The sequence below is a fragment of the Budorcas taxicolor genome, chromosome 21 (assembly GCF_023091745.1).
Source record: "Budorcas taxicolor isolate Tak-1 chromosome 21, Takin1.1, whole genome shotgun sequence".
Taxonomy (NCBI): Eukaryota; Metazoa; Chordata; class Mammalia; order Artiodactyla; family Bovidae; genus Budorcas; species Budorcas taxicolor.
This window is the reverse complement of record NC_068930.1, coordinates 69039916-69059358: the sequence shown is the minus strand read 5'-3', so window position 1 is coordinate 69059358 and position 19443 is coordinate 69039916. Positions and strand designations below refer to the sequence as shown.

At 50.1% G+C, this 19443-nt stretch overlaps 1 protein-coding gene across 1 annotated transcript in view; it reads right to left on the bottom strand.

Annotated features, from left to right (window-relative positions):
• Positions 1 to 19443, bottom strand: part of WDR25 (WD repeat domain 25) — a 140585-nt gene that overhangs the window by 32672 nt on the left and 88470 nt on the right. Inside the window, exon 3 of the mRNA XM_052659920.1 lies at positions 11140 to 11270. Within this exon, the coding sequence (XP_052515880.1) occupies positions 11140 to 11270 (131 nt within the window). The remainder of the gene's footprint in view (positions 1 to 11139; positions 11271 to 19443) is intronic.

The following is a 19443-nucleotide window of genomic DNA, read 5'->3' as shown; positions in this document are numbered from 1 at the left end:
GGATTTCCCTGGAGGTCCAGCGGTAAGACTCTGAGCTCCCAGTGCAGGGGGCCCAGGTTCAATCCCTGCTCAAGGAAGTAGATCCCACAGGCCACAACTATGAGTGTGTGCGCAGCAGCTAAATATCTTGCATGCCACAACCAAGACTTGGCATAGAGAGATGGACAGACTTTCAGCAGTTCCCAGTGAGACACCACTTCACATCCACTGGGATAGAGATAAGCAAAAAGACTGATAACAAAGGAGGTGAGGACGGGAAAACTCAGAACCTTCCTCGGAATGAAAAATAGTGCAAACACCCTGGAAGACAGTCTGGCGGTTCTTCAAACTGTATGATTCTGTGTATACAAAATGTCCAGAATAGGCGATCTACAGAGACATCTGGAGAAAACACTTGAGAGTCCCTTGGACAGCAAGGAGATCCAACCAGTCCATCCTAAAGGAAATCAACCCTGAATGTTCACTGGAAATACTGATGCTGAAGCTGAAGCTGCAGTACTTTGGCCCCCTGATGCAAAGAGCTGACTCACTGGAAAAGACCCTGATGCTGGGAAAGATTGAGGGCAGAAGAAGGGGGCAACAGAGGATGAGATGGCTGGATGGCATCACCGACTCAATGGACATGAGTCTGAGCAAGCTCTGGGAGATGGTGAAGGACAGAGCAGCCTGGCATGCTGCAGTTGATGGGGTCGCAAAGAGTCAAACACGACTTAGCAACTTAGCGACTCAACAACAGAGACAGAAGGTAGACCGACGGTTACCAGAGGAGCTGGGGTGACTGCTGAAGGGCACAGGGCTTCTTTCTGAGGTGATGAAAATGTTCTGAATTGACTGTCGTGATGGTTGAGTAACTCTGTAAATATACTAAAAACAGATGAGTCCCGTGCTATACATGAAGGCATCTGTGAATTTCATTTCAGCAAAGCCACCACCAAAAAATTTTAATAAGTACATTAAGACAAAGAATAACTAGGGCATCAAACCTATGATTTTTTGGATGCTATTAGTTATGGCAAACTAAAATGAGTGTTTAAGTAAAACAAAAACTGTGAATCAATTTCATATACATATTAAATTTTTTAAAATCTCGAAAAAAATATCTAAAGGAGAGATGTTTAGTGTATGTAACACAGCTTATTTCAGTGATAAAATGAATTGCAAAGGACATACACATTTATTTATATAATCATTACAAATTTCATGAAAATATTAAATTTTTTAAAATCTCAAGGACAGGTGTTCAGGGTATGCAACACAGCTTCTTTTAGTGGCAAAATGAACTACAAAGGACACACACATTGACATTATGTAAATACTGTATTTCTGTCATCACTACAGGTCCATTCAGAATCTGCTTTCTATTTTCTGACAGCACTACTGCAGCTTTAGGAGCCCAAGTGCTCACATGGGGACAGGGCCCTCCCGAGTGGCACCTTCTCCCGTGGACACACACTGAGCTCCCAGTGGCAGATCCCATTTCAGACTTTTAACCAGCGTCTGCTTGGCACCCCGAGGAAAGTGCTGCTGAGTGAAGGTAAAGAGAAGGATCTGGCTGGGGGCAGTCTCTGAGATTCTGGACCCCAGGAACCCTTTCTCCAGCTTTGCCCAAGATTTTGGACGACCCAGGAGACACAGGGAAACTCCCCGGCCGCTTAAGGTAGCCGATGAGGCCCACAGGTCCACCAACACCAAAGAAATGGCCCTTCTCGGCCCTTCTTCCAGATGCTGAGCTCCTGGCTCTGGGACGATGCCTGGTGTCCAGCAGGGGCTCAGTTACTGAAGTGTGTCCTCCTCCTGCTATAGGGAGAGGCAGAATTCAGAATAAGATCTGGGTGCAGATGCAAGCTGGAGAAGGCAATGGCACCCCACTCCAGTACTCTCACCTGGAAAATCCCAGGGATGGAGGAGTCTAAAGGCTGCAGTCCATGGGGTCACTAAGAGTCGGACACGACTGAGCGACTTCACTTTCACTTTTCACTTTCATGCCTTGGAGAAGGAAATGGCAACCCACTCCAGTGTTCTTGCCTGGAGAATCCCAGGGAGAGGGGAACCTGGTGGGTTGCCATCTATGGGGTCGCACAGAGTCGGACACGACTGAAGTGACTTAGCAGCAGCAGCAGCAGCAAATTCAAGTCCGCAGTGGCTGCAGACTCCTGCCCTGAAAGCTGGACCTTCCAGGACTGGTTTCCTCATCCACACATGGGGCACAATGCCCACATGGAGATGCTGGGCTTGTGACTTCTGACCTGAGGCCGCAGGGCCCTGCACTCTCCACTTCACAGCTGGGTCCTCTGACACCAGGCACCAGGCTGCAAGCGGCAGGGCTGAGCGGGCATCTGAACTCAAGGGCTGCCCTGTGTAGGCTTCCCTAGGACCCAAGTGCCCAGCTCTCACTGCCAAAGCTTTCCTTACATGCCAGACTGACGCTTCACTCAACCTGTGAACAGGAGGACCTGCTGTGGTATGGAAGTCCAGGCTCTGGGTCCAGGTCCTACCCCACTATCAACCGGCCCTATGCTGGCACCTCTGTGAACCTCAGGCTCCCTGCCAGGGGGACAGGGTGACAACAGTGCCTGGCACACCTCCCAGGATTGCTGTGTTGCTATGGGTGGCAAAAGGGGCGGGCCCATCACAGAGTCAGCCAGGCGGTGACTGCCCAGTCCACACCACCGTATGTCGGGGTTAGGAGGCTGCAAGGCTGAGCGCTCCCCACTGCCACTGGACAGACGGGCCGCAGGAGCCCAGAGGCTGTGACTACCTCCCCTCGGCACCAGGCTGCCCACGCCCCTTCCCCACCTCCGCCTCTTCCTTTATCTCCCGCTCTCATCTGCATAAGAAAGTTTGGTTTGAGGCAAAACTTAGTCAGAACTGCACGAGTACAAAGAATCCAAATAAAAAGGCTTTTTAACATTAAGCTGATGAAAGAGACAAATGGAGAGTAATCAAAACCTCATTAGGACAAATAAGCAACTGTCCTGCAACACCGCAAAAATGGACAGCGCCCAGAACCCAGAGCCAAGGGCACTGCGTCTCCCAGGCAGCCGCCCTCATGGGAGCCAACACTTCAGGATGCTCTCACCGGCCCGGCAGACACCCTGCACAACACCATTTGGGGTTCAGGATTCTCACTGATGCACCCAAATCCTGGCTCCCAGGATGGTGGTTCACAACTCCAGCTCTGCATTAGAATCACTTGCAAAGTTTTCAAAATGCTGGGCGCAGAGACCACCTGCAGAGGGGCTGGGTCTCCTCTAAGGTTCTGGGTGCTCTGACCACCAGGTCAGCCAGTGAAGACCAGCAACCACTGGCTAAGTGACCGGCTGTTTCATCCCCCCGCCCCTGTCCAGGGCACGATGCCCATGGTGGGCACCTGAGAAGAGCGTGTTAACAGATGCTGGCTCAACTTCCAATTCAGCTGGGAGGGCTCATCACGTGCGATTTTTGTTTTCAATTGGTCTTGATTTAGGCCATTAGTCATTCCTGCGACAATTCCTTCCCATCCGCCCAGCACTCGGCCAGGCGCTGGGAATACAGCAGAAGTGAGCAAATTCCTGCCCTCAGGGAGTCTACGCTCTACAGGGAAAGTGCACCAGAGTAAGAGGCTCTGACAAGGGGCAGAGATGAGATTCCAGGCGGATGGGATGGCTGGTCCAGAGCACTGCGCTGCCCGCCCCTCCACACTGTCACCTGCCTGAGGACAGACACCTGCAGTGGGTCTGGGACAAAACTCCAGAAGGAGGTCAAGACACCAGTTCAAGATCTGCAAGTCAAGACGGCCCTTTACAAACTTGAAAAGAAAGAAAGGAAAGGGGCTCTCCCGGTGGTTCAGTGCTTAAGATACAAGGAACACTGGTTTGATCCCTGGTCTGCGAAGATCCCACGTGCCAAAGGGCAACTAAACCCCAGCGCCACAACTACTGAAGCCCACATGCCCCAGAGCCTGTGCTCCGCAACAAGAGGGGCCACTGCAAAGAGAAGCCCTCCCGTCACAACTAGAGAGGAGCCCCCAGCCAGAGAAAGCCCGCGAGCACAGCGATGAAGACCCAGCAAAGCCAAAAATAAAGCTGTATTTTAAAAAAATTTTTTTTTAAAAAAAGAAAGAAAAGCTGTAGAACAAGCATGGAAGATTGATGATTCAGGTCAGACCAACACTAGAGCAAAACTGTGTGGGCCTGTCGGAGCGGATCTCATCCTGAGAATTACCCGAGCAGGTGCAGTCAGTGTTTTTGAGGCCCAGTGGGGGCCTGAGTGCACCTGAGGCTCCTTCTTGGGCACAAAGTCCAACAATGCATCAAAGCCAGCTCAGCCCCAGCCCACCCGGGGTTGGCCCTGCTTGCAGAAGGCAAGAGAACTGGGGCAGAGGCCGGGCTCCCAGTTCCGGGAGCCACGTGTCCTAGATTCTCCAGGCCTGCTCCAGTTTGCAGCGCCAGGACCTGCTCAGCTGAGAGGTAATTTGCTGAGGTTGGAGTTCCATAATTTACTCTTGTAAAAAGGATGATTCACTAAAGCAGTTCAGTTCAGTCGCTCAGTCGTGTCGGACTCCCCACGACCCCATGGACTGCAGCACGCCAGGCTTCCCTGTCCATCACCAACTCCCAGAGCTTGCTCAAACTCATGTCCACTGAGTCGGTGATGCCATCCAACCGTCTCATCCTCTGTCGTCCCCTTCTCCTCCTGCCTTCAATCCTTCCCAGCATCAGGGTCTTTTCCAGTGAGTCAGCTCTTCACATCAGGTGGCCAAAGGATTGGAGTTTCAGTTTCAGCATCAGTCCTTCCAGTGAATATTCAGGACTGATTTCCTTTAGGATCAACCAGTTAGATCTTTTGAACTGTGGTGTTGGGGAAGACTCTTGAGAGTCCCTTGGACAATAAGGAGATCAAACCAGTCCATCCTAAAGGAAATCAATCCTGAATATTCATTGGAAGGACTGATGCTGAAGATGAAGTTCCAACACTTTTGGCCACCTGATGTGAAGAGCCAACTATTGGAAAAGACCCTGATGCTGGGAAGGATTGAGGGCAAGAGGAGAAGGGGGTGGCAGAGGACAATATGGTTGGATGGCAGCATCAACTGAGTGGACTTGAGTTTGAGCAAACTGTGAGACATAGCGACGGACAGGGAAGCCTGGAGTGCTGCAGCCCATAGGGTCGCAAAGTGTCGGACACGACTGAGTGACTGAGACAGCAACTCACAACAGCAGTCCCCAGTGTGATGATTTCTGGGACTGAGGCCTTTGTGAGGTAATTAGGTCTGGATCCTAGATAGCATATTCAAAAGCAGAGACATTACTTTGCCAACTAAGGTCCGTCTAGTCAAGGCTACAGTTTTTCCAGTAGTCATGTATGGATGTGAGAGTTGGACTATGAAGAAGGCTGAGCGCCGAAGAATTGATGCTTTTGAACTGCGGTGTTGGAGAAGACTCTTGAGAGTCCCTTGGACTGCAAGGAGGTCCAACCAGTCCATCCTAAAGGAAATCAGTCCTGAATATTCATTGGAAGCACTGATGCTAAAGCCGAAACTCCAGTACTTTGGCCACCTCATGTGAAGAGTTGACTCATTGGAAAAGACTCTGATGCTGGGAGGGATTGGGGGCAGGAGGAGAAGGGGATGACAGAGGATGAGATGGTTGGATGGCATCACTGACTCGATGGACGTGAGTTTGAATGAACTCCGGGAGTTGGTGATGGACAGGGAGGCCTGGCGTGCTGCGATTCATGGGGTCGCAAGGAGGCGGACACGACTGAGCGACTGAACTGAACTGAACTGAAAGTCATAAAGGTGGAGGGCCCATGGTGACAACAGTGGCCTTAAAAGGGGCGAAGAGATCAGAGGTTGCCCGCTTTCCCTCTGTGTGGACACAGCAAGATGAGAGCTATCTACCAGCCCAGAGGAGACCCCTCACCAGAACGCAACCACGCTGACACCCTGATCTTGGAGTCCAGCCTCCGAAACCATGAGAGATAAGCATCCGCTGTCTAAGCCCATGGGTTGCAGTGCTTTGTTCCAGCAGTCTGAGCTGACTAAGACATCATCCTGCAGAAACAGAATCCGCATCCTAACGAGAGCCCCGGGTGCTCTCCTACCTAGGGGAGGGTTGACAGGCCTGCTGCAGAGATGACCTCCTGCCGCTCCTTTCCTGCACCACTGGGGAAACCCGATGGAGGGAAGCTTTCGCCTAGAGATTCACCTATAATCAGCCAGCTAAGCAAGTGGGAGAGGGAGGTTGGGAGCCCAGGTCTCATGGAGCTCAGGCCAATAAGTTCTGGCAGCCCATCAGGGCTCTGACTCCCACAGTAACACAAAGGTAAGGCCATGGACATCTTGGGTTCCAGACCATACCCACATTTGGGCAGACTGTCAGGAGACAAAAAGCATCAGAAAATCCCATGCTGGCAGCATGGAGCCAGTGCCAATAAGCAGGCTCAGAGGGCTAGTGCGGAACACAGCCTGCCGACCGGCCGGAAATGAAGTCAGGCACTTTGCAGAGATGAGGGATGTGCTCTGATCATCAGACCTGAGTGGAGAGAGATTGGCGAAGAAGAGAGAGAGGAGCCAAATCACCCATTTGCTGTAATGAACTGGGCTGGACCAGAGAAGCCCAGAATCCTGACATTGATCATGCAGCTTAGCTTAAGGAATCATTAAAGTCTATGGCTGGAAAGCAGCTTTAATGTCATCTGTTCCAACTGCTCCTTGGGCCCGGTAGGAGGCTGTCTGGCCCTGCTGTCACGCTCCAATGGTGGGATCAGCCATGGCCTTAGACACCTACACCTCACCTTCAAAACGTGGACTTGCTTTAACCCAGCAATCTGAATTCTGGGGCCCAAGCTGCAGGCGATAAACTGCAAGTGTGGAAAGCACTAGATGCAGAAATGTGCCTGACGGTAGAATGTACAATACAGCAGACCGGCATCGTTTGCCTGGGGATGGTAACAGGGAGGGAAAATGACCTGCATGCCCGACTGAGGCACGGTTCTCTGGAAACAACGTTCCGTGTGCACAAGATTTCCACAGGGTCCCCATAAAAGGGTGAGGCACAGGGGGGCCCGCCAGGTCAGCCAGGTCAGGGGGATCAGCCGCGACCAGACGTGGAGTAACAGACACCACAGCCTGACCCATCTTGGCAGGGGTCAGCCAAATCGTAACTATGCTGGTTCTGCGGACCATGCAGTCTTCAGTTCAACAACCCAGCTCTTGCTGCTATGGTGTGAAAGCTGCTGTAGCTGCTATGCAAGTGAATGACCAGAACTGTGTTCCAATAAAACTTTATTTACAGACACAGGAAGTATGCCAGACTTAGCCCTAAGGCTTCAGCTGGTCGACCCCTCATCACCACCTACTAGCTTTAAATGGCAAACCGAAGGAAAGCAAATGTCCTCCAAACCAACCTCGGGACATGGTTTAATAAGCTGAACCACTTGAAATATATTCATTTGATCCATATTTATTGAGCGCCTGCTGTGTCAGACACGCGTTCTCAGTACCGAGGATGAGGCGAGGAGCAAACCAGCCAGGCGTGCGGTGTCCGAGGGATGTACTGGAAATCTACAAGAACCATCTCACTGTAAGGAAAACCCTTAGAATGCTGTGTGAAATGTGTGAAGCGAAATACAAAACTGTATAAGAATAAGACCAATCAGTGTTTAAAAAAACACACAGTGGAAAAGAACACTGAAATTTAAAAAAAAAAAAAAACAGGCACATGTTACAACGTTCACCTTCAGCTGGCTCGGCCACCCCTTCTATTTCTAGTTTCTAATTTTTCCATATAAAATCACGTATTATATGAAATAATAAGGTCCTTCCCATTGTCCTTTTCATATTTATTTATTTGGCTAAATCAGATCTTAGTTGACGGCACATGGAATATTTAGCTGTGGCATGTGGGATCTAATTCCTTGACCAGGGATGGAACCTGGGCCCCCAGCATTGGGAGCACCAGGGAAGTCCCCTTCCCATGATTTTTAAAAGAGGAAATCTGTCATGATTTTAAGGTAAAGTCCGCGTAACCCCTGCAGTTTTCCTGGCTGTCCCTGAAGGCAGTAAGAGCCACACTGCTAAGCCCTAGGTGTCTGCACGCTCGCCAGGCAGGGCTGGAGAGTTCAGCACGCTGGACAGAGCCCCGCGCCCCGTGGGAGTGCAGCAGGACTGCTGAGAGCCACCTTAGGCGGGCAACCTCGCCTCTCCTCTCTGGCCCTCCCGCTGGATCCACAGGAGGCACTTGGGCCACACCTCTCAGAAGAAACATTCACTGAAGTGGGAGAGAGAGTGATCCCCTGAGTCTGGCTGGTGCAAATGGAACGAGCCCTGTGACCCAGCGAGGAGGACAGGGGTTAGGATTGTTGGGGAAAAGGAAGCAAAAAGAAACACTGCGCGGCCCCATTACCCACGTTACTAGCTTGGGAGAGGACTGGCAAACATGCCAATATCAGTCACAGCAACATCTGCTCCAAATTGCTTCTCCCCTAGCGTTCTCAGAGCACATCAGCTGGCGTCTGCCCTGGGAGAAAATCCGGTATTTTTAACAAAGTCTTAAATCAGATGGCGTCCTTGATGAGTAATTTCTTACGTGGTTGGTCTTCGGGGCTAAAAACAGTAAGCGCACCTCCAAGGGACGTGGCCGTCAGCAGGGGCTGGGTGACCATGAGGCCCGGCTTCAAACGGCATGACTAAGAGTTTCCAGCTCCAACAGCACTTCCCAGTGTTTTCTTTCATTCACCATGTATTTATAGCCCAAACATGAGTGTTCCAGTGCTTTCATAAGCCCACGTGTCCACTTCTTTATGGGTAGCTTTTCTCTCTTTTCCAAATATTTTTGTTTAAAAAAAAAAAAGTCTCTTTGTAAAAGAAAAAATGTATGTTTTTTTTTCTTTTAAAAAAAGAGTACATCTCTCTATGTCTAATTTTCCCCCCTCCCTGTGAGGCACAATCCTGTAAGCAAGATACATATGGATGGAACATCCTGTCCTCTTGAAGGAAACTGTTTCTGGTTTTAGGTTCTCCTCAAAACACCAGCATCCCCCGTCCACAGCCTGGTGGGAGAGCACCTTCCTGCAGCTACTAATCCAAAGCACCAGCCTGCCTTCTGAATCCAGCACTGGAGACCTCACCCCACCACCTTCCATCCCAGCTGTTCGGAAAGGCCTCTGCTCAGCGCAGACCTGCGGAGGCTGCTGCACCTGCCAGGACAGGGATGCCTTTAGGCAGCGGCTTTGATGCTGCACCTTCAGCACAGGACCACCAACTCCCCTGGATCCCAGCTGGAGAACGGCAGTCTCTGACATCCCACACCCTCTTCTTTTAAGATCAAGATCGATGCACGTTTCATCGTGAATGACCCTGCAGCATTTGAGACATTCGGTGCCTCCTGCAGACCAAGGGCATTGCTTCTCAGGGCTTGAAACAGACATCCTGAAACCACTGGCTCCTCAGAGGCAGAAGCACTCAGGCTCTTCCTCACTGCCCCTCCCTGAGCCCTTCCTCAGTCTTGATCCCGGCCCCCTCTGCTCACAAACCTCCTGTGGCTCCCCACTGCTGATCCAAATCCAGATGCAGAGCGTTAAAAGTCCCACTGCCCACCTGTCCCGCTGCCCACCTGTCCCGCTGCCCACCTGTCCCACTGCCCACCTGTCCCGCTGCCCACCTGTCCCGCTGCCCACCTGTCCCACTGCCTGGGGCCCATTCCCAGCTGTGTCACTGGGGAGCAGGTCACTGGCCCTGTCCAAACCTTTTATCTCCCACAGTCTGCATGGTCACCTCCACCTGCTCATTCAGGCAACCAAGATCTGCTGAATGCCTACCACGTGCCAGGCACTGGTCTAGCAGCTAGAAGTCAGCAGCAAACGAAACAGACAGAACCCCCTCCCCAACCGGAAGATTACATTCAAAGGGAGGGAGACAGACAAATACACACGTACAGCCATAGCGCGCGGATGATGATGAATGATACAGAGAGAGGTGAGGTGGGGGGGTCTAGTGAATGCCAGGGATGCCCTGCACCTGGTCCAGGAAGGCCTTCCTGCAGAGGCAGCATTTGAGCAGGACCCTGGAGGAAGGAGGGTGGGAACCTCTCCATAGAAAACCAGGAGGGGCGCACTGCAGGCAGAAAGAGCAAAGGTGCCAAGGGCCTGAGGCAGGAGTGTGCTGGTGTGCTCCAGGGACGGCTAGGAGGCTGGTGGGGCCGGAGCTGCAGAGAAGGGGCTGACGGGAGACTATGAGGCCTTCGGGCCACCGCAGGGACACAGCCCTTACTGCGAGTGAGACCTGAGCCTGGACAGTGCTGACCACAAGAGTGACACGTGGACTTTCGCTGTCGCAGGCCACCCTGGCTGCTGTGTTGAGAACACACTGTAAGCGGCTGGGGCTGGTGCGGGTGGGGTGGTGTTGCCGGGAAGACATTTATCAGAAACGAAAGTGCTGCCACTACCCAAGCAGGAGACAAGGGCGGTTTAAAACCACAGTTACAAATGGATCTGCTGATGCTTCGGGTGGCAGGGCATGAGAGCAGGGGCAGAGAGCGTGATGATTCTGATGGGTTTGGCCTGAGCAACCGGAAGGATGGAGATGCCATGTCTTAAGTGAGGGAAGCAACGGGAGCAGCATGTTGCGGTAACGGATGGGACTGGACAATCGCTTCTCTATGGGACCAATGGGGACTAGCCTTTAAGCCCCGAAGGCAACACAGTCTCCTCTGTGAAGCCGTCTTTGCCCTGAGCTGAAAGCTCACCCTCTCTGAATGCCGGCCCCGCCCCAAGCCCCCTCCCCTCACGCACACACATACACACACACGTGCACACACAAAGAGCACTCCTCTGCACCAGTGATCTGTATCCACATATTACTCCCTTGAGTAATCCAAGGCTGATTCACTAACATCCGGAAGCATCTGCACACAGTAGGCGCTCCAAAAATATTTTTAGTAACATGCTTGCAGAGAACTGCACCTACGAAGCTTTAATATCTAATGACTCAAGACTGTTCTTTCAAAACATCTAAAAATTATGCTTTGCACTGATTACATATTAAGTGGTAATTATTCCATCTCGAGGGTCCTATATATAGATGCTGACCCGCCCCCAATCATTCAAATTGTCAAGGAAGCTCTCCTGGAAAGGCCAAGTGAGGAAGGTGGGTGTTACCTTGCTGGTCCTTATGTCCCAAGCTTTCATTTCAGAGCTGAAGCCGCCACATACAAAAACACTGTGGTCTCTCGGATGGAACTTCAAGGTAGTGATCCTAAAGTCACTTTGGCCACTGAATAGCTGGGTTCCTACAACACACAAAACGAAGAGAGTCAGAAAATACTCAGATCACAAACTAAATATCTTAAAACTAAGATGCCACCTGGTACAGAGCCACAGAACGCAGCCGCCTGGGCCCAGGCGGCCAGTGGAGAATTTCCAGAAACACAGCCCGGGTAGCATCCGCCCCACTCTCAGGCCACCTGAGAGCCTCTACAAGCTCAAGCCCACCGCACTCCCACCGCAGGGATGAGCAGCATGTCTGAATCCACCAACACCTCCTTTTAGGTGCGCAGTAAACCCATGCGCATCAACCCAGTTAAAGCACATGTCAACCCTAAACCCACTTTGCAGCCTGAAGAAACCAAGGCTCAGGAAGACTGAATCACAGCTCCAAAGCTACACAATTAATACCATAGATGACTCATCTGGAGGTGTAAAAACCAAGAGCAGGATGAGCCAAAGTGATTCTTCTTAGGATCAGCACCTTACAACCACACCCTTACGGCTTGCAATAGGATGCGGTGGGTGGGGTTTGCGGTAGAGTGTGGCAGGTGGGGTGCCATCAGACCCTTAGTGATCAATGAGAGTGTGACATCACAGTGACTCAGGACACAGGTTGGAGGAAAGGGGTGTGGACCACCTTTTCTATCTGCCATGATACTGCAATCAAGCACTCCCAGGCATAGTGCAAATGTCTGCCTGTAGGCACGTAATTCTGCTGTGGAAAATATCTTCTTTATCACCGAGATCGCTTAGAGAGAGGTAAGCCATAAAGAAAGTGAAAGTGAAGTCGCTTAGTCGTGTCCGACTCTTTGCGACCCCGTGGACTGTAGCCTACCAGGCTTCTCCGTCCATGGGATTGTCCAGGCAAGAATACTAGAGTGGGTTACCATTTCCTTCTCCAGGGGATCTTCCTGACCCAGGGACTGAACCCGGGTCTCTCACATTGGAGGCAGACGCTTTAACCTCTGCGCCACCAGGGAAACCCAAAAAAATGCCAGAATTGTCGATCATTTAGAACAGGTCAGACGTGGGGCACGTGGGGAACGGAACTTCTGCACTGAGCCAAGGTATGTTGGCCTCCTAAGCCAGCGTGCCTTCCTCTGCACAGTGCCACAGCCCAAGAGGGGCATCCTTGACAGCCTTTGGCCCTCGGAAACCCTCCCCTGGACTGAGGTGGTGGGCAGTTTGGGACCTAAGAAGCCGGACGCCAGTGCCCTGCCAAGATCTCAAGCAGAGTCTCCTCGCACAGGAACCCAGGAAGTGCGCTGGGCCCACGGATTTAGAAAGCACTTCCGGAAGGCTGCCTGGCTTTGCGTTCAGGACCATACTTAATTAAATGCTCTACCAGCTCACCAGGTGAGGAGATAAAAGTCATCAACTGGTGCTCATGACAGTTACGGCAGAATTCTTGATAAAGCCAATTTGCCTAGGTCGTTGGTCTCCAAACTTGTCTGACAGCACAGGAGACACCCTCAGGCATATGATGCCAACATGGGTATATTTATTTAATAAATAAGTGACACAGTGTGCTACTGTACCAATGTATTATGAATATAAAAACAATTACCAAAAAAAAAGATGATTTTGAGACAAGGATAAAAGGACAAAATAACCCATATTTTAAAACACACTTTAATATGCCATTTACTAAGAGTACCAACAAACCTCTTGGAAATTATTAAACCAAACGAGTTGTGATATTTTTAGTAAGAGCAGCAGGACTATCCTTACTTCCATTTTTGTAATGTAGGGACCTTTCATTGACTCGGGGACTTGACAGCAGCTCAGTTACAGCCTCAGTTTAGACACCAAAGTCTGCCAGAGCCCCAAAAGCCTCCTTCCAGAGATTCGAGGAACCAGAATGGAAGACACTTACTGCTGGAAACGGGAGAGACATTTCCCACTTTCTTCTACCACTGATGAACATTTTGCTAATGAAGCTCCATTTCCCCTAATGCCAAATAATGGCCCCTGCAACTAATCTTTAACAACCCAATTCACAATCCACTGAAATTTTCATTTACAGGATTCTAGAGCAGATTAGAAAAACACTGTTCCTGGGTTAAGAGTGCAAAACTCGACGTTTTTAATAGGGGATACATTCACATCATTTGGGGCAACAAAAATTACAGAATAATACAAATGATTAAAAACATCTGTTTTCAAAATGTCCTCTCCATGGTACAAATTTTTTGGAAAGAGGCTACTCTCTTGTTCTTTGTTAAAGTATCACCTTTACCTTGATGGATGATTAAGCATGTTGATTTTTCTTTTTTTCCCTGAATATCTTCTAAGGGCCTAGAGTTGGCAGTCATTTGTCATCAGAGGAAATTCTGGAAACACTTGACTTTTTGCAAATGAAGACTCTATGCCTCCTTAAGCTCAATAAGCCCTTCCACTATTTTGCTACAAAATGCAACGCACAAAGATTTCCGTGGTCGCCGTGTGTCACCACGACGTGCTGTCAAGGGCTGGCCAGTTGGGATAGCACTGCTGATTACGGTGAAGGGACCATAAACAGCAGCCTCACTGTCCAACCCGAGGAGAGCAGTCAAGGCAAATATGGTTCTCTGCCTGGTGCCACGTTGAAAAGCCATTTACAACTGGGACTGTAAATAGCACTGTGGCAAGAAAGACAATACTGGGAACTTGTTCTTGACTCACAGGAATATTAAAGAAGGACGGACGTGAACAAAGATGGGAAGATGTGATTCGCCGAAGGAAATGCGTTGTTCGAGGCGTAGTAAGATAACTTCTTAAATTTCACTGATATTGCGGTTTTAATACTGCTTTTCTAATAAATAACTCCCCTGCAAAGCATCAGGAAGATGAACAGACTTGTAGTGTTCTGGGTGCCGTGCCCCTTTCATTAGCTCAAAAGACAAGCAACTCTCTCAAGTTAACCAAAAAAATTGCTTCCCGGGGAATGAATCTCATTGGAAACCTATTACTTCTTGTTCTTCCTCTTTCTTTTCCTTTCCCAAAACCTGTCTGGAACCCAAACTCTTCCTCGCCTTTCTGCTACAGTTGAAACCAAGACAGAAAACTGAGGTCAGAAGCCAAGTGTGGGACTTCCCTGATGGTCCAGGGACAAAGACACAGGGCACAGCCCCAGGGCAGGCGGCCCGGGTTCGACCCCACATTCTGCAAACTGAGAGTCTGCATGCCACAAGTCAAGATCCCGCATGCCGCCACGAAGACTGAAAGATCCCACATGCCGCAACCAAGAGCCCACGCAGCCAAGTACACAAATTAAAAAGATAAAAGAAAGAAGCCCAGCATTTAGGAGCCCAGTTAGCAGGCTCCCTTCCCAGGAAGGATAGAGCGGAGGCTGCCAGCCTGTGCACCCCAGGGATGGTCTTTGTGCCTGCAGCGCTGGCCTCAGGAGCCTCGCTCCAGCCAAGGGGCTGGGGGAACCCCATGGGGACTCGGGGAAGGCAATCATCATGTTCCCTTGTCGGAAAAGGAGCCTACAGGTGCCGCTGCAGCCCCCACAACGCGAGAAGGCCCCAGCAGGCCACAAGTCTTCTCTTCAGACAGAAACAACTGCGCCTAATGCCGACTTTTTGCCCATTTGCAATTCACTGCCAACCCTTAGGTCCAAAAGGAAAAACAAACTATCTGCCTGGAGGAAGAAAAAATCCCCACTGTTCCTTGGACCATATCATATAACCATATGCTTATTTCAGGAAAGGCAGTGAATTAGCCACATTCTTTTAAAAAGTGTAGTGATACAGTCTTGCCAGCAATGGGGCGGCGGGGGTGGGGGTGGGCAGGGGGGCGGGGAGAGGAGAGGAAAAGTGAAAGTCAAGCTGCTACAAGATAATGACTGAACATTTTTGCTGGGGGAAAAAAAAAATGTATTTGACTATGTTATTCCTCCTCCATTCCCTAAAGAGATTGAGAGAGAATCTATGTCTTTTAAGAACTAAAATTTTCCAGTTAGAAGACAAGCCATAATTTATATCTTTTTTCCTACTTTAACTTGTAATAACTCGGCCTCTGCTGTATTTTCTTTGTTAAAAGGGACCAAAACTAAAAAATGTTTCCATTTTTCAACAAGCTTCAGTTCAGTTCAGTTCATTTCAGTCGCTCAGTCATGTCCGACTCTTTGCAACCCCATGGACAGCAGCACTCCAGGCCTCCCTGTCCATCACCAACTCCCGGAGTTCACTCAAACTCATATCCATCGAGTTGGTGATGCCATCCAGCCATCTCATCCTCTGTCGTCCCCTTCTCCTGCCCCCAATCCCTCCCAGCATCAGAGTCTTCGCATGAGGTGGCCAAAGTACTGGAGTTTCAGCTTTAGCATCATTCCTTCCAAAGAAATCCCAGGGCTGATCTCCTTCAGAATGGACTGCTTGGATCTCCTTGCAGTCCAAGGGACTCTCAAGAGTCTTCTCCAACACCACAGTTCAAAAGCATCAATTCTTCGGCGCTCAGCCTTCTTCACAGTCCAACTCTCACATCCATACATGACTACTGGAAAAACCATAGCCTTGACTAGACGGACCTTTGTTGACAAAGTAAAGTCTCTGCTTTTGAATATGCTATCTAGGTTGGTCATAACTTTTCTTCCAAGGAGTAAGAGTCTTTTAATTTCATGACTGCAATCACCATCTGCAGTGATTTTGGAGCCCCAAAAAATAAAGTCTGACACTTTTTCTACTGTTTCCCATCTATTTCCCATGAAGTGATGGGACCAGATGCCATGATCTTCGTTTTCTGAATGTTGAGCTTTAAGCCTACTTTTTCACTCTCCTCTTTCACTTTCATCAAGAGGCCTTTTAGTTCCTCTTCACTTTCTGCCATAAAGGTGGTATCATCTGCATAGCTGAGGTTATTGCTATTTCTCCTGCCCATCTTGATTCCAGCTTGTGCTTCTTCCAGCCCAGCATTTCTCATGGTGTACTCTGTATCTAAGTTAAATAAGCAGGGTGACAATATACAGCCTTGACGTACTCCTTTTCCTATTTGGAACCAGTCTGCTGTTCCATGTCCAGTTCTAACTGTTGCTTCCTCACCTGCATATAGGTTTCTCAAGAGGCAGGTCAGGTGGTCTGGTATTCCCATCTCTTTCAGAATTTTCCACAGTTTACTGTGATCCACACAGTCAAAGGCTTTGGCATAGTCAATAAAGCAGAAATAGATGTGGTTTTTTTTGGAACTCTCTTGCTTTTTCGATGATCCAGCGGATGTTGGCAATTTGATCTCTGGTTCCTCTGCCTTTTCTAAAACCAGCTTGAACATCTGGAAGTTCATGGTTCACGTACTGCTGAAGCCTGGCTTGGAGAATTTTGAGCATTACTTTACTAGCATGTGAGATGAGTGCAATTGTGTGGTAGTTTGAGCATTCTTTGGCATTGCCTTTCTTTAGGATTGGAATGAAAACTGACCTTTTCCAGTCCTGTGGCCACTGCTGAGTTTTCCAAATTTGCTGGCATATTGAGTGCAGCACTTTCACAGCTTACAGATCCCTAATTTTCAAGAGACACAACCTAAGGAGGTCTGGGGCGAGGCTGTAACTCAGTCAGGACCCCAGCAACCTGTGCAAAGCAAGAGGTGATACTGAGGAGGGATTGAGGGTCACACAGACCTGGGTCTCATCCCAGCTCTATCACTTTCAGGAGAGCAACCCTGGGCAGGCCCCTTCTCCATGGGATCGCGTGCCCTCAAACACACACGTCTGTTGGGAGGGCAGTAAGCAGAGTGGTATGGAGAGGATTCTAGAAGGCCCAGCAGACAGCAAACAACAAAGGGAAACTCTTACTGTTTGAAGACAACTAAGCCTCAAATTATTGAATTCATCCTTAGCTAAACTGAAAGCTAAAACCAAGGGATATGAGTTTTCAACAGCAGGAGACTTGAGAGATTACTGACTTAAGTTTTTGTTCTGAGGCTATGAGAATATGATGCCCCGGGCTGGCCTTTACATTTTCTTAAAGAGATATGGATAAGGCTGGCAAATATTTATCAGACACTGTCTTGAAGGTGATAGCCACGATGGAAGCAGAGGTCCTGGCCTGTCACATGTGCTCCTGCACTGAAACTTCTCAGAAATGGAGCGGCACAGTTATCAGATCCCCTCCCGGGGCCATGAGACTCTGAGCACGACACTTGGTTGTGTACAACCTCTAACCGTGAGACGCATCTGACGTGTTTCCATGTATGTTATGGAAAATTCCACTACTTCACTGTATGCTGCTTATAAGAAACTGAGTTTTAAAATATTTAATCCGCTAACACTGACGTTATTGATCTTGTTCTAATGAACTCGACCGGTATAAGCACTGTTCAGACCCTCTTGGAGTTGGGAAAAATCACTTCTTTTCCTCCGTGAATCGATAATGATACAAATAAACTATAAATCGCCGTTAAAGCAAAAACATGTTGAAAACAGAACGCAGAAATGCAATCTGTTCTCTCGACACTCCTGTTGCCGCCAGCGCGCCGTCACCAACATTGCTGTGACGAGGCAGCTGGTAATGCTGGCCGGGGTCCTCCTCAGGGAGCCCCCATCCCCCTTTCTCAGAGAGAGACACTGAGCTCCCCGAGGTGACCACCCGCGCGGCTGGCCAACACTATCTGTCCACCCTAAAGCCTACCATGTGGGCCCCTTTCGGCATGAGGGCTCCAGGGCCCTGAGGGGCCTCTCCAGCCCCTCAGTAGGTCTGCACCCCAGCCCAGGTCCTGGCACGTAACAACTCAGGTGAAACCCAAGCCTGGGTCCCCAAGAGACTGCAGAGAAGTTCAGGCGCTCTTCTCAGGGGAGGGGGCCCCTGCCTGGGGCGTGCATGGGTCCCACTACAACTCTGCGAAGACCTGTTTCACAGCAGGGTGCACTGAGGACAGAGAGGGGACGTCACACAAACCGGTCACGCTGGGACAGAGGCTGGACCCAAGCGACCCCGGGGCCCAGCCAGCTGCACCCCGCCTTGCCCGCCCATGGGCGCGCCGTGACCTTTCCTTCTCCTGGGCTCTGCATGCACATCGCAGGCTGGGGAGCAGGCCACGGAGACGTTGACAAGGGATTGGCTGTGGCTACCGGCTGCGGGTGATGGAGCTCGTGTTCCCAGGCAGGCGGCATATGACTCATTCCACTAAAATCAATATCGTTACACTCATCCTCTGGGAAGTATTCAGCCAGCTGTAAATTTAACCATCCTGACTCGAAGTTAACAAGAGCAGGAGCTTGCTAACTTTCAGATCAAACTCCGCAGATCAGAAACAAGGGCTGCCTTGGGCAAGCCGAGCTGAGTCCTGGGGAGGGGTCCAGGCCAGAGTCAGACAGGCCCACGTCTGCACACTCTCCACGGATAAGCTGGAGGCCCCTGGATCAGCTGGCAATCCTCTTGGATCTGTGGGCTCCCGGTACAAGGAATCAGGATAACAGATCTGACCTTCAGAGGCTGTTCTGAGAATTAGAGAGAATGCAGGTAAGACAGAGAGCCCCAGACAAATGACAGGCCTGCAGACAGTAGCTGCAGCAGCAGTGGTAGTAGTAACAGAAGAAATGGCAGTAGCTGTAGAACTTTCTCTTACATCAAGCTTGGCCACTGCGTTTAATTAACTGGACAGGGCTGAATTTTCCAAACTTTAAAAAAAAAAAAAAAATAGTTCTCCACTTGCAGAAAGAGGGTCCATCCCAAAGGTATAACTCAAGTTGGTTTTCTGGGACTCGGAGGTCACCGCCGGGACATGAACAAGCCATGACCGTGTTTAGGCTCCGGGGTCAATCAATGGAGGTCATCCTACCTGCAAAGGGAGCCAACCTGCAGGGCAATTGCAATTAGACGCACACAGAGATAAAGCCACCACTGCTGTGCAATAACGACGATGAATGAGAGAGCACCGTTGACTAAAAACCACCTTTGATTTATCCAGAGGGCTGGCATGAGCTTAACTAGTGGATGACAAGATGAACGTCTGTGGAGGCGGGGAAGGGCCTCAGAGGCACATTCCAAGTGTGAGATACAGGGCTGGCGGGGGCCTACTCAAGCTTGGTAGCATCTGATTTCGTATATGTCCACAGTTAGGGTCGGCTTCTCACCCCAAAGCTGTGTGGAAAGAAGGGGAGAAATCAAGGTTGGGACTGGAGAGAGATACTCCTGCGAGCGGAAGAGAAGAGCGTGGGCGGGAACGGGGACAGGTGCCTGGATTGGGGGGGCACAGCCTCCATGTCCAGGTCTAGGGCCA